This window comes from Calypte anna, chromosome 2, assembly GCF_003957555.1.
Source record: "Calypte anna isolate BGI_N300 chromosome 2, bCalAnn1_v1.p, whole genome shotgun sequence".
Lineage (NCBI taxonomy): Eukaryota > Metazoa > Chordata > Aves > Apodiformes > Trochilidae > Calypte > Calypte anna.
The window spans coordinates 17,417,363-17,432,434 of record NC_044245.1 but is presented as its reverse complement, the minus strand read 5'-3'; the positions used below and the strand labels follow the sequence as shown (position 1 = coordinate 17,432,434).

General features: G+C 36.9%; 1 protein-coding gene across 2 annotated transcripts in view; it reads left to right on the top strand.

Moving 5' to 3' along the window:
* Positions 1 to 15,072, top strand: part of MYO3A (myosin IIIA) — a 108,173-nt gene that overhangs the window by 55,900 nt on the left and 37,201 nt on the right. For both annotated transcript variants that reach the window (XM_030445416.1, XM_030445415.1), the window contains exons 13-18: positions 587 to 789; positions 2,112 to 2,210; positions 2,314 to 2,428; positions 5,741 to 5,867; positions 6,813 to 7,023; positions 9,900 to 10,047. In XM_030445416.1, the coding sequence (XP_030301276.1) occupies positions 587 to 789; positions 2,112 to 2,210; positions 2,314 to 2,428; positions 5,741 to 5,867; positions 6,813 to 7,023; positions 9,900 to 10,047 (903 nt within the window). The remainder of the gene's footprint in view (positions 1 to 586; positions 790 to 2,111; positions 2,211 to 2,313; positions 2,429 to 5,740; positions 5,868 to 6,812; positions 7,024 to 9,899; positions 10,048 to 15,072) is intronic.

Sequence of the window (15,072 nt, the reverse complement as noted above, 5' to 3'; positions counted from 1 at the left end):
AATATTCTGGGGATTCTGCAGGGAAGTACCCACTGATGTAAAGGATGTGACTTCTTCAGTCCTTCCTTTGTGTAATGGAGTGTCTTCAAAACATCCAAACTGCACTAAATAAAATCCTCTTCTAGCTTTTCACCTGATTCCACAACCAGATTGCTGCCAGTGGGGCATGGTCATTCTGTAGTTGTCTAAATAAAATGCCACTTTTGCATGTCCCAAGTGAGATGCAAGCAAATTGATCTCCTCATGTGGTGCAGTGCAGCAGTAAACCTGTGCCATCAGGGGTCCTAAAAACAGGCTGGCCATCTCAGAGTGCTGGGCCACAGACACTGATTTGTTCTGGTGTTGTCATTATCATTCTGTGTGTTATCTCTTCCAGCCAGCCACTGGTTTGGCAGATTGCTGCATTGCTATTCTGACAGGTTTCATGGTCTATACATGCCTTTCTTCCAATATGATTCACATGGGAATGTCTGCCATGAGGATTTCACACTTCCCAGTGCCAACTAGACGAGGACTGTAAGAACCTAAGAATAAATGTATTTGAATGACTATTGATAATTTAAAGAAAAATCTTTTCCATATCTAGGCTAATAACAGGACTCTACAGGAGAAGATCCTCCAAGTAAATAACCTTGTAGAAGCATTTGGAAATGCTGGCACAATCATCAATGATAACTCAAGCAGATTTGGAAAGTATTTGGAAATGAAATTCACTTGTGGTGGCACTGTAGTAGGAGCTCAGATTTCAGAGTATCTCCTTGAAAAATCCAGAGTTGTCCACCAGGCAGTGTAAGTATAAAAATTATATTTGACCTAACTTCGGGTTTACAGAGCAGGCCTAAAATACAGGAAATTATCTTGTGATAACACAAAAAAGATGAATAAACTATTGGGTTCTTTTCTTGTGTAAGAAATATGTATGAATAGCTTATAAATCTGTAAGCTAGCAGGAAACTACTCTTGGGTTTTTTTTCATTGACTCTTGAATTAGTTAAACAAATCTCATAAAATGAGTATGTAATACATGTAAATATATCAGAAATCATAAAGAATTAAGAATTTCTGATAGTTCCATTATTAATTTCTTCATAGAATTCTGAAGTAAGCTTTTTGTATTGTGTTAAGTATATCGGTACAATTTAATTCCTCCACGTTTCCTCTAGTATTTAGCTTCTATTTGCAGAGTGCTCATTTTGAACTTTGGAGTTTCTAGTAGAACTTGGTTTTAAATTTTAAGGACCAAATGCAGTACAGATCAATCTCTCTTATGTGTGTATCTCATAATATAAAATGACAGAAAAATTAAATGACAGTTCTAATTAATTTAAGTTATTGAAGTGCATTTTCTATCCTAAAATATGTAACACATCCAGATAAAAAGTATTTAGGCAGTATTTATGTTTCTGACATAATAACAATGGGAACAACAGAGTTTAAGACAAGGAATAGTGTTTTATTTAAATTTATATTTTTTCCCCTCGCTCATCTCTTGCTCTTTTTGTAGTTCTGCATGAACTTGTTGTCTGCTGTAGATTAGTGACATGGAGAACCTATAACTGTCACTTGGAATGTTTCAATAAACAGTTTAAACTTAGAGGCAATTTAATTAAATAATGTTTTTATGCCCAATTTAACATAATGCACTACTTTTTTTTAAGAATCAAATCAGCTTTAAATATCACTTTTTCATAACTTTTTATGAGTTTGTTCATGGCTGTCAGTTTGTATTTCTATTCAGCTACCTGCTGAGACAGAAAGTTGGCAAAACATAGAGGGCTCAGTGAAGAAGTGAGCACCTTTGAAATAAACAGCTTTGGGTGCCTTTGGAAGTCCATGCCTCAGAATTTAGCCTCCGAGGTGGTTCTAACACTAAACTCTTTGACGACATTTTCTTGTGAATGCAGACATCTAGACAGCTACCTAAATAACATTTGAGGTGCATAAATGTTTCGCCAACAGAAACTAGTGAAATAGAGCTTCTTTCAGAGTCTTCTGTCAGTTTGAATGAGCCTTGCCTGTTATTAAAATAACATTTAATAATAGCATGTGTATCGTCAGTAAATGTAGCATCGTTCCATCACTAAACCATTTTGTTATTTCTGTTGTTTCAGGGGAGAGAAAAATTTCCATATTTTTTATTATATTTATGCTGGTCTGGCAGAAAAGAAAAAACTGGGACATTATAAGCTGCCAGAATATAGACCTCCCAGGTAATGCAGCTTATTTTTATATTAACTGATCACTAAAAAATGCAGTGTTGTTGAAGTATTGACTTCATTGACATCCTAACTCTGTACCCATAAACTCTTTCAGGTATCTGCAAAATGATCATTTCAGAATAGTGCAAGATTTCATGAACAATAGCTTTTACAAGTCTCAGTTTGAATTAATTGAACAGTGCTTCAAAGTCATAGGTTTTACACTGGAGGTGAGTGCTGATAATCACTTTTTTTGTGAACTTTAACAGATACCTTAATCAGAAAAAAAACTTACATAAAGCATTCAAATAATCTCCCTTGTTACTTTCTTCCTTTAGCAGTAGTGCCTTTATGTTTTAGGATATTGAATGGTCAACTTACTGTTATATTACCACATTTAAGTTTTTGATGTTTCAAGGCGTTGATAAACTAATAAAATGGTATTAGTCAGCAAGACTTTGAAATTAGCACAGATGAGTAACTGGTGAAAAAAAAGGCCTTTGCAAATTAAATGCATAGAAAATGGTATTGTAACTATTCATTAGCTTGTAATTTTAGGTCCATGAATATGAGTCTCATCTCTGGTTAAGGTGGAGTTCATAGTGAGAGTTCTAAAAATTCATGGAGGTGATCTGAGTTTTGATGACCTCAATATCACAGTTCTGGGGGCAAAGTTGAATGAAGTTTATACATCCCTTTGGAGTGAATCTCACCACTAAACTTTACTGAACCAATTCTTTCTCTATGATATCTTATGATTGCTCTGCTGGCCAATAAACCCATCTTCTCAGGATGTCTTTGGTATAATTAAAATAAAAACAGGCTTCTGGATTTATAAAATACTATGCGAAGGAAGGAAATCCCATCCTGCACCCTAGTTCTCTCTTAGGAGAGGTGGTGCATCACAGCTGTAGTTTTCCACTGACTTTATTTATCACAAATTATAGTAGTAGTGTGATCCATACAGTCTCTGTGAAATACAGCACTAGTGCTGTAGAATGGCAATTTTAATTTCTTTGACAAAACAGCATGTTGTAAGAATTGTTTCAAGGAAAATTACTTTAGCTGAATACTTCTCGCTTCCCTCAATGTAAATATTTGAATAGCTAGCAGAATAGATTTATTCACCTATTTTGTTCCTCATACTCTTTTTCTGTTTAGTGGTAGTAGCAGTGGAGTTCAGTCTTTTTCTCCCCTACATGCTAATTCACAACTGCATGTCATAATATCACACCTGTTACATTACACATCCTTTCACACCTGCACTTTCACCTTTGCAGAAGCAGGGTGGAAGTATATGCACAGTTTGGCACTGGCAGCACTTTTATCACAGAACCAGAGACCTTGAAAAGTTCTAATTTGTACCATTAAAAGCAGCAAGTCAGGTTTTGTTCCCAGCTCTTTTGTTCACTCGGAGGGATGGAAATAATAATCCTTATCATCCAAAAGAGAAGACCTTCCCTACATATTGAAGATCCATTCAGAACTAGGTTGCTGGCTGCAATAAGCAGTTCCAGCATGTATCTTCACTTTATAAACTCAGCAAGTCACTGTGAGCTGAATCTGTGAGGAATTATCTACCTGTAGACCCCCCACAGCTTCAGAGGCAGTTTGAGTACTGTAGGCAGTCCAGCACAGTGAGCCCCATCCGTGTTAGCCTGTCCTACATTCTCCACAGGATGAGTTAACCTGTCACAGCCAGTGTTTGCCAGATTGAAAAAACAGAGAGGTCTTCTTCCCCCACTGGGGTTTGGATATAGCAACCATGTGCAGAGACAATTTCTTTTCAGTAAGAAAAAGGTACCGTAAGACAATGAGTTCCTATGATGAGTTCACCTTTGAGTAATGCAGCCTTAAGCTTTGACATTCATCCCTGTGCATAGAGAAGGTTCTATATAAGCATGTTCCATCTTTTATTAGCAAAAAACCCTGGACAGAGTATCTGCACCATTGCAATTAAAACTGAGACCAAAATAAAACCTTCTTTCTCTGAAACTTGTTTTAAACTGACTGGCAGGCTTTAAAATTAACTAAGGTCAGTACTGTCTTAAAATCACACTGTTTTGTTTCAGGCTGCATGGCAAAATTAGTAGAAAAGGACTGCCTGAGGTAAAGAATAATCATGCTGTATAAGATAAATTAAGCCAGATTTCAAATATACTAGAAAAGGGCACAAAAATATCAAGAGCTATACATACTGTACAGCATAATGGAAGAAGTTAAGCTGTCCATTTCTTTGCATTTCATCTGTGTCCCTAATCTTAAAATGATTGCTTGAAACACAGATGAACTGTGCACTGATTATCCTGAGCATAATTTTTTAGATTAAGCTTATCTAGTTTGTCTTGCTGTCACTGGAAAAATTAATTTATTAACTGCTAGATTAACTTCTGAAAGAGATGAAAACAAGATCAAGTATTCTAGAGCAATTAAGGACTTTATCTGAGTAAATGATGCCTGACATGGCACCAGCAACTATTGAATAGTAGGGATAAAATGCTGTGCAATTATAAAAAGCCCATCATTATAACATACCTATCAGATTTACAAAACTGCTTCTTATAAAACTACTATAAAACTTATAAAACTGCTGCTTATAAAATATATTGTTACTATGTGCCTCAGAATATATTGTAGCAGAGAATCCTAGCTTAAAACCTTGTCTGCTTTACAGGAGCATCTCAGCATTTCTGAGTAGAAAATACTCAGATGTGATGAAGTAGGCTGACAAACATTCACGGTTCAGATGAAAATTCATAGTTCAAATCTAAGTCAAACCTGGTATAAATGCATTATTTCATTAAATTGCAAATACGATTTTATTTGTCATATATAAGTACTTGCTATATATATCCCTTGACTGCCAAGACTAATATGAGCCCTTTTTCAAGGCAGAATCCCTCTTCAGAACCTACTAAATAATTATAAATTTAAATAAATTTAAGTAAAATCTATTCCAAAGTGCTTTGGTGAATACTCAGTTTCTATGTGACATTTTGAAAGGTTAAATGTTTGCCACATCAGAGACATGAGGCCTCATTCTTCTCCCAGTGAAACTTTCTCTGGTGATGTTGGCAAGAGCTGTTATCTATTATTTAGAGTACTTTTGCTTCCATGATCCAAGAAATGTAGATGCAGATTTTTTTTTCTGGTTTTGTTGATTTAGTTATTACATTTTTAGATACAGTTATGCCTGCAGACACAGTGAAGGCTGGATATAAATAACCTCTGAATTCCTTCCATGTAAGAGGATTATGCTCACCACCGTTTAGTTCTTCTCCTGCTCCATGCAATCCTGTCCTAGTAGACAAGTATAGCAAAGAGATTAGGATGCAGTTTATGTTGCCCCCTTTGGGTGTGAAACATAACACACTTGGAAGACTATTCTGAGAAAAGTATTCCTAAGAGTTGTGGGCATATTGCAGACAAGAGAGACACTGATTGTTCCAAGCTTAGGAAGCAGCACACATGCCTGCCCACCGCACAAACCAAATCATCTGTCTGGCTATTAAGTGTTGTATCTTTTCTAATGTGCTTTGCAGGAACTTGGAAGTGTGTACAGTGTCCTGGCTGCCATTTTAAATGTGGGTAACATTGAATTTTCTGCAGTGGTATCTGAGCATATGATTGACAAAAGCAACATTTCCAATCCAGTAGCCCTTGAGAATTGTGAGTGTTTTTTCTTGATTTTAGATTTTCTTTCAGTGCTTTGACAGCAAATTTCTTTTATTGTAAGAGAATTATCAACTAAAACTGTTCACATAGAAATTTTGCGAGACTAATTAAATGCTAAAGATAGATTATTTCTGAGCCCACCTGGATTCCAAATGCAAAAAGGAAAAAATACACGTTGTGCACTTAATTTGACTAACCAGTTGACTGGCATTCAGATAGCATGACTAATACTGCAGATGCCTGAAAACAAAATCTTATCTAAGGTTATTTGAACATTTGATGGAGAGCCTCATTAACACTTTGAATAGGTTTGTCCCCGTTTTCTTTCTCATATACTCATTACTTGCTCCCCATATGTGCCTGCTGAAATACAGCTCACTGATTCACTGGAAGGGATACCTTACATTAGGGGCTTCAGGGACATTAGGGGCAAAGATTCTCAAGGAATTTACTGCTTTTTCTTAGTAATTTCAGCTGAGAAGATAATGAAGTCTTCATTTATATCTTCTTACACATTTTCCTGCCTTAGAGAAATGTTGTGCGACTGGGAAAGAAGCACCCTTTTTGGTACAAAAACAGGATAACAATTACTTATATGAATGGATTGTAACTGAGAAGGATACTCCGAGTTCACATATTCCTGACATAATCACCTAGTTTCCCTCGCATTTCTCTGTAGAAAGTTTGGGGAAAGAGCATCCTTGATAAAGGCTTTTGCATTGAATCACTTACTTATTGACTGCAGTGGAAGCTAGGAAAGCTGGTGACAAAACTGGACACTGACAGCTGTTTGGTGTGAAACACCCTCATCAGTCATACTTCAAGACTTTGACTTGGCCCTTATTCATAATATGTTGCACTTGCAGCCTTGATTGCAAAAATGCTTACTTTTCATTACAAAATCTGCCTCTGAACTGTGCCTGTGACATTCCTTCCTAGGTGCATCCTTGCTGTGTATTCAGGCAGATGAACTGCAAGAGGCCCTCACCTCTCATTGTGTAGTGACTCGAGGAGAAACAATTATTCGTCCCAACAGTGTGGAAAAAGCCACTGATGTCAGAGATGCCATGGCCAAAGCACTGTATGGGCGCCTTTTCAGCTGGATAGTCAATCGCATCAACACTTTACTCAAACCTGACAAGAATTTAAGGTAAAAGAAGCTTTTCTGGAGTAAAGACTTTTTTCTGCAAATACTGTTGTCTGCTGGTGTTCTCATCTTCTTTTTATTTGCTACCTTAGCGTTTTGTGACACCACCATGTTAAAAAGATTTTATCCTATTCATAGTATACAGGGAAAAATGCAGTAGATATGGATAACACAGGTGTCTTGTGTTTTCCCATTTGACCTTTGCTCATTTAACTGCTTGTAAGATGACATATTGACTGCTTTTCCATTATACTATTTCTCCTGGTCAAATTCTGCTCTTTATTTGCACCCCATGTTGTTGCTTGTGTTGCTCTTGCTGTGAGAAGTGGTTTCATATATATACATATATGAGAGAAGTTTGCAAACATTTACTGAGGTTAACGTCCATCTTACCCTTACAGCGTGAACACACAGAACACACAGAAGCATTTTGAACACATGAAAGAAAGAAATGAGGATAGAACACACTTTGCAAATTTAATCAAAGAGAAATGGGATGGCTTACATTGTAAATACTATAGGTCAGGACCATCTGTATATGGTAATAGGAGTGAAAAGTGGCAAACACAATGACCTGAAATACAGTATCAATAACAGCTTTGGTTGTAAATCTGGATTTTCTGAATATTTTTTAAAACATCAGAGAAAAGCCAAGGCTGCAATCCTAAATTTTGTCTACACTTCAAATATTTGGTTACAGCAGAGCAGCAATAAACAGAACTTTCCTCAGTAATTGCTAGGATAAAGTGCATGTAGCACTGCTTGTTACAGAACCCTATTGAAACTGAATACTTACTGTGCTGATGAGGAGGTAGAAAGTTTGACCTGAAATGTTCACTACAGAAAAAGCAACAACCCAGAAGTCTGCTTCATTTTAAGGTGGTAAAATAACTTGCATTCACTACTTTTTTGTAGATCTGGGAAGGAAAGAGGCAGACAAATTTTAGCAGTCTATTCACAAAAAATGTTCTCCAGACTGATAGAATAGTCACCAAATTCAGGTCCAAATCAATAAATACCTTTGACCCCTCCATAATGAAATGGTTCCATTTCTGATACAGAATTCTAAAGAGCTTTAAGTACTATTCATGAGTATCTTGAGGCTGGCTCTTCAAATCTGATTGCCTATACCTTTTATAGGGAGGGAGAAAAAAAAAAAAAAGAAAAAAAAAAAGATGACTAGAGATAGAAACATAGAAATTTAGGGGTTGGAAGGGACCTCAAAAGATCCAAACCCCCCCCCTGGCCAGAGCAGGATCACAGGAATGCATCCAGGTGGGTTTTGAGTGTCAACAGCAACAGAGACTCCACAGCTTCCCTGGGCAGCCTGTGCCAGTGCTCTGTCACCCTCAGAGTGAAAAAGTCCTTCCTAATATTTATACAGAACTGCCTATGCTCCAGTTTATTAACCTATTTATTTGGGGTTTTCTTATAGCATATTTATTGTCCTATTGTTAGTCACCCTGAGAAAAAGTTTGACTTGCCCTCCTGGCTCTCTGCCCTTAACATATTTATAAACATCATTGAGGTCACCCCTCATTTCCTCTTCCCCAAGCTGCAGAGCCCCAGCTCCCCTCAGCCTTTCCTCAGAAGGGAGATGTTCCACTCCCTTCATCATCTTGGTCGCTTTTTCCCTGGTCTCTCTCAAGCAGTTCCCTGTCCTTGAACTGAGGGGGCCCAGAAACTGGACACAATATTCCAGATGTGGCCTCACCAGGACAGAGTAGAGGGAGAGGAGAACCTCTTTTGACCCACTAACCACCCCCCTTCTAATGCACCCAGGATGCCATTGGCCTTCTTGGCCACAAGGGCACATTGATGGCTCATGGTCATCCTTCCATCCACCAGCACCCCCAGGTCCCTTTCACCTGTGCTGCTCTCCAACAGCTCAGTCCCCAACTATACTGGTACCTGGGGTTGTTCTTTCCCAGATGGAAGACTTTACACTTGCTCTTGTTGTCATTCATAAAATTCCTCTCTGTCCAACTCTCCAGCCTGTCTAGATCCCTCTTGAATGGCAGCACAGCCTTTTGGGGTGTCAACCACTCCTCCCAGCTTTGTGTCATCAGTAAACTTGCTGATACTGCACTCTAGTAGTACACTCTGATAGCCCCTCAAAAGGGTTTTCTATCTAGAACTAATTAATTCTTTTTAACTTAGCTATGAAGAAAATGCTAGTGTCAACTACAGTTTTATATATCATTGTATCCTCTTAATTTTTTGTTTCAGCAAATAAGTACAAATTTTAGAGCTATTCTCCAGTTACAGAAATGACCATGTATTTCTCAGAATACCTTAGTTAAAATTGCAAACTGAAGTTTTTACTAGTAGTTCTTCTCTGGAGCTTCATTGGTAGTTTAAATTCATTCCACACTCCAACATTGAGGTAGTTATTTAGAAGCATAAAAGGCCTAGTTCTTCATTCTTTTGACTTGCATGTTAAAATAAGCAGCTTTAATTTTATTAATAAATAATACTAAAGAATCATATTTAACAACACCAACCTTTATTTTCAAGATGCTGAGGAGTAAAGCCTGATTTCTTAGAAGTGAAACAGAAAGAATTATATGTTGTTCCTGTACTGTAGTCAGTTCTTTACAAAAGAATAATTACTAGCAAATATTAGTTTAAAAATAAAATGTTAAATCCTCTATACACTTCTGAATTGATTTGGTCATTAGGTAATTCAGTCTGCAATACAATCATCTTTGAATTTATGTTCATTCATTGTATTTCTACCAAAAATTGATTAGATTAGGAGATAACTGGTTTAGCAAGAAATACCCTATTTAACTGGGCCTTTGTTTCTTCTGTTCAGTAATAATGAAGCTAATCACTGTAAAATAAAGAACAATAGAATATTTTTTTAATCTTTGCAGTGGAAGCGATGATGGTCTGAACATTGGAATTCTTGATATCTTTGGGTTTGAGAACTTCAAAAAAAATTCTTTTGAACAACTTTGTATCAACATTGCCAATGAACAAATTCAGTTCTACTTCAATCAGCATGTCTTTGCCTGGGAACAGGTATGTGTTGGTTATTTTGATAAAGGTTTAATATTACTGAATATATAAAAACTCATCTCAAGAAACTACACTGTTTCTTCTCCATAATGGGCTGTAAATTGCGAATTATAACAAGTGTTTTCTGAGTATGTACTATGTGAAGCAGTGCTTGGTATTTGCAAGTAAAATGCCTATGTAAAATACAATTAAACTTGAAATTTAACAGTATCCAAGCAACATAACATAGTGATAATAGGTTTGATACAAATGCAATGTTGTTTCTTAAAAATAACTTGAGGGGTGTAATGTAAGTGTCTACAATAATAAATAATGAGTGGTAATGTAAATTTTAAAGTGCAGAGTTCATAATACGCTTACTAATAAGCCTAATGAACACTGATTCCATATTAAAAAATGGAAATCTTGCAATTATATTTTTGTTCTTATTCAGGAACTAGATCATCTAAGCTAAATAATGATGGATTTAATCTAAATAATTTGATGTAAAGAGAGAAAAGGAATAAAATTGTAATTATAAAAGTTTTATGATATTGAAGTGGAGAGTGAAAAAATCTCAAAAAAGATCATCAATTTCATGAAGAAGCTAAATTAAACCTTTTAAAATGCTTGCTCCATTGATTGCCGTTGAAGAAATAAACTCTGGGGGACAAAATATAATTCTTGCTTGGAAATAGAACATTCCAGAATTCTCTAATAGCAGAACAGTCATTCAGATTTATGTGAAATAATACATTATTTGTTTTACTGAAATTGTTTGGTTTGATGATACATAAAAAAAATTCTCCTGAATACTAATTTTAATTATTAGTGGGAAAAGGGTATTTTGTTAGTTTTAATCTCTGCCTGTTTTAAGGATGAGACATATACAAGTGTGCAATATCTATATATGCAGGTATGTACATACATGGGTCAGTTGACAGGTATATATATCTATGTGAAAAACAGAAATTTTTGTGGATTGACATTTTATCCTATTCTCAGTTATTTCAGGAAATGCAGTCTTAGACACTGTAGGTGTTGTTATAAATTTATGTGGGAGATTTTAATTCACAGGTATTTCTCTGTCTTTATTTCTTCTAAAATTCAGAGAGCAATTAGCCTAATCTACTATAATTAGTTAGGCATCTTCTTTCCAAAGTACATACATTCACATGTAAAAAGCACTTGGTTACTGCTGTTTCTAACAGCTGGGAATATGGAAGCTATCAGCTAAACTGCTAGCACTGTTACTTATGTCCTGTCAATAGAGGACGTTGGGCCATACATCATTTTGCTCACATGTTTCCTCACCTTATGTACTGTACACACAAATTTGCTTTGTCTTAATATTCCTTCTCTGTTCCAATTAGACATGATGTCTGCTTCAGTATAATCTGCTTTCACCCTTGTTCTAGAGTATCCTACATACTAGGCCAGACCTGTATTAATGCAGAGGTTTGTGGTGTCACATATTGTATGAAAACAGTTTGTTTCCCTCCATGCATCCCACTCCAGAAGATCAGGCTGGTTGTTTTTGGCTAGTGAGATGAGGAGAACAAACAAACCTCTGATTTTGGCAACATACAGTTTGCTTGTTTCTCCCTGTCTGAAAATAGCGTGACAATTATAGACCTTAATGGAAGGGAAAGCTTATCTGTATTTACAGAATACTCTTAAGTATGTCAGTTTTACCCACTTATACTCATTCTTCAGAGATTCACTGACTCACACCCACATGGATAGGCATAAAGATGTGTGTGTTCGAGTGCTCTGGCCAGGATCATTTGTGAGTGAGACAGAGAATAAAGGATACCAACTACCAAGTTCTTGGTCTTCATATCTCTTGAGTTTTTCTTGCTCTGCTTTTGGAACAGTTCTCTTATATTTTTTTAGCAATCAGCAGTTGTTACCGTGCACTTCTTTGACCGTGGGACCTTACTTTTATCAGCCTCTTCAATATTTAGGCAATATCAGTATATGGTCCTCCTTGTTTGGAATACATATATATTATATATATACATATATATATACATCATTAGGCCTACAGTCTGCCTTATATAGTATAGTGGATGTGCTGTAACCTTTCTGTCATCCTCCTGTTATCAGATTTAGAGGATGTTCCACTCTAGCTTTGTGGACTGTGTTTTTGTGTGAGTTCAGGCCATCTGCTCTTGATGTAAATAACACTTCCCTCAGTTTTATTGCTGTAAAAAAATGCTCTTCATTCAAATCACAGGCCATTCTTCTAAGACTTTCTTCTGGTGCTTATACATACATTTGCATTAATATTTCATTTATATCAGTGAAAGAGTTTTTCACATCTGCATGTAATACTGAATGAATAAGATGTCTACTTTAATTTACGTGACGCCCTACTACACCAGATTACATTCAAGCTTTGTTATATTATCTTGTAGTAGTCTCCAAAGATACCCACAGTGCAGAATGGGCTATATACATCAAGTTCATGCAGGTGTGGATGTAAATCCTCCATTTTCAGAATCAGGAAGTGACATGTATTATTCTGCATTACAACCCAATGCACAGGATGATTTGCAGTATGATTCATAGCCATTATCTCACTTTCACTTATCTGTGATGGGGTGGTTCCATTTTTACATCACAAGAGCAATCTTCAAGAAAGCAGGTGTCTTCAGAATCATGGAATCATGAATCTTTGCCCTTCACTGTAAGGACTGTCCTGTGTTAGCACCAATAATAATTTCAGTTGTAAATGTAGACCCTCCTTGCAGACAAATGAAAGAAAGTTCTTTGCAGGAAAATATAATTGCTAGATTTTCTATACATGGAAAAAAAGAAAATATTTTCAAAACCATATGACTGAAATTAAAAGTTCAGCACATCATTGTTCTTGTTAATGATATAAAGTATCACATAAAAGCCAGAGTAACATGACTCCTGCCCTTCGCTGATGTGGCTGCCTGCCTTTACACACATGTAAGTGTTTGTGTCTTTAATGCTAAATACTTGAATTATGTTGAGTAGGCTGATTCAAAGGGTCACTAAGACCTTTGTGTTGACTTTTCATTATGCCAAGCTGACTGTCATGCTGATGGAGCTTTCCTGTTGCTGGGGACCCAGGCTGGTACCTCTCCACAGCCCTGTGAATGCAGATTCACAGGATTGCTCTGTGCTGTCTCAGAAATCTGTAACACAACACTTCATTACACCCAGTAGATCTAACTGAAGAAAAGTGTGGAATGCAATTTCTTTCATACTTCTCCCAAGGGTTGTAAAATTTACAGGTACCTTATTGCTTCATTTCTTTCCCTGTTTTGACCACTTCAATCCCATATCACATGTTATTAGATAAATTCACCATGTCTAGTGAGAATTCAAGGCCTAAATCAAGTTGATTGTAGTCTAGTTCTCAACCCATGTCAACCTAATAAGTACTGATTATATAACTAGCAAAGGCACAATAATTTCTTGGCAACTTGAGCAATGAAGATAACATAGCCAAATAAACTCATAAGCCTTGAATTTTTACTTTCATTGTTGCAGATGATGTTTTTTAGTGGTTTAGTTGATGTGTTGTCAGTGATTTCTGTCTTTATCTGAATTGAAGAAGTGTTCAAGTTTGCTTTCCTTGGAAATGTGGCCTACAAAAATATGGTGTCAGGATAGGAACAGTAGGAACAGTGGGCACTATGACCACTCAAGACACAGGGTGTGTGTTAGAGCAGAGTGTGGGTGCCAACATGGAGAACTCAACTCAAGCTTAAGGGAATTTGTTCTTGACTTAATGTTTGCATTTCCATTTCCTAATGCATTAAATAATAAATTATTTTGTTACTGAGTGAAACTAGTTTTGATCACAGAAAAAGATACTGAGATGAGATAGAAGCCCATGCATTAGTCTAATCCAGTGTCATTGTTTGAACATCAGGAACTAAAGAAGGAGGGGCTTTTCAGACTCTGAGAGGGGTGGAACACAGAGGGGTCTATTCTCTCTCCATTTCCCCCCATTTTTTCAATTTCCAACTTTCCAATATTTTCAATTTTAAAAAAAAAAATCATTCAAGCCCACCTTGGGTGCCAGTTATTCTGTCACGCTTAGCAGTGATGGGTGGACCAAAAACCAAAGGACAGAATTACTCTCTATTTCTCCTGACCCCAAAACGGGAAGATAAAGGAGTATACAAGACTGGAGACTTGAAGTTGAAAATTGATAACAATTAGAGATAGACTTTGCTACACAGGGGAAAGGCATAACATAAGGGATAAATAACAAAATACAAATATATATACAACCTGATCTTGAAGGGGCCCACGCAGCAGGGCTGACTGAGGAGGGGGGGTCCCACGGCTCTTCCCCAGTACCTGACAGATACAGACTGAAGAGCAGTGGGAAGCTGGTGTAAAGGAGCATGGGGGAACAGCAGCACAGCCAAGGAGCAAGTGAGAAGAGAGGAGAGGGGCTGGACAGTCTGCCTGACCTTTATAGAGTATGGGTGGGAAATGGGAGGGAATAGAACCCTCTGTGTTTCTGCCCCCCTGAGTCTGAAAGCCTCCTTCTTTAGTTCCTCATGCTCAAATGGTGACACGCAGTCATTCCTTTGAAGCCCATCTGTAGGAATACCTTCTAGTGGATTATGCTTTAGAATTTCAGTGAGCAGCTGCTATTTTTAGGAGCTTTCTTGTCATAAAACATCATGGAGGATTACAGGATCTTGTAGATGTTTCAGCTTATTAATCCAAATAAGATCTATTTCATTACAGATTTATGATGTGCATTGATAAGGCTTTTATCCTTGCTGCTTGTATCCTAATAATATGGTTAAAGACCAATGTTACATAAGAAAATGTATTATGGTATCTTATTTCTGAGTCATCTGTCACACTGTTGCCTGAAGACTTGGCTATAAGTCATCCTCTGGGAGCCTATAGGAAGTGATGGAGCTATGGAAGCCCAGTAGTCAGCATTACCAAGACTATCAGCACTGGCACCCATCCAGTTGTTGAGGTGCAGACACAAAAGAAGGGATGCTCACATAAGCTGCAGGCTGGGGGACAGGCCCCATG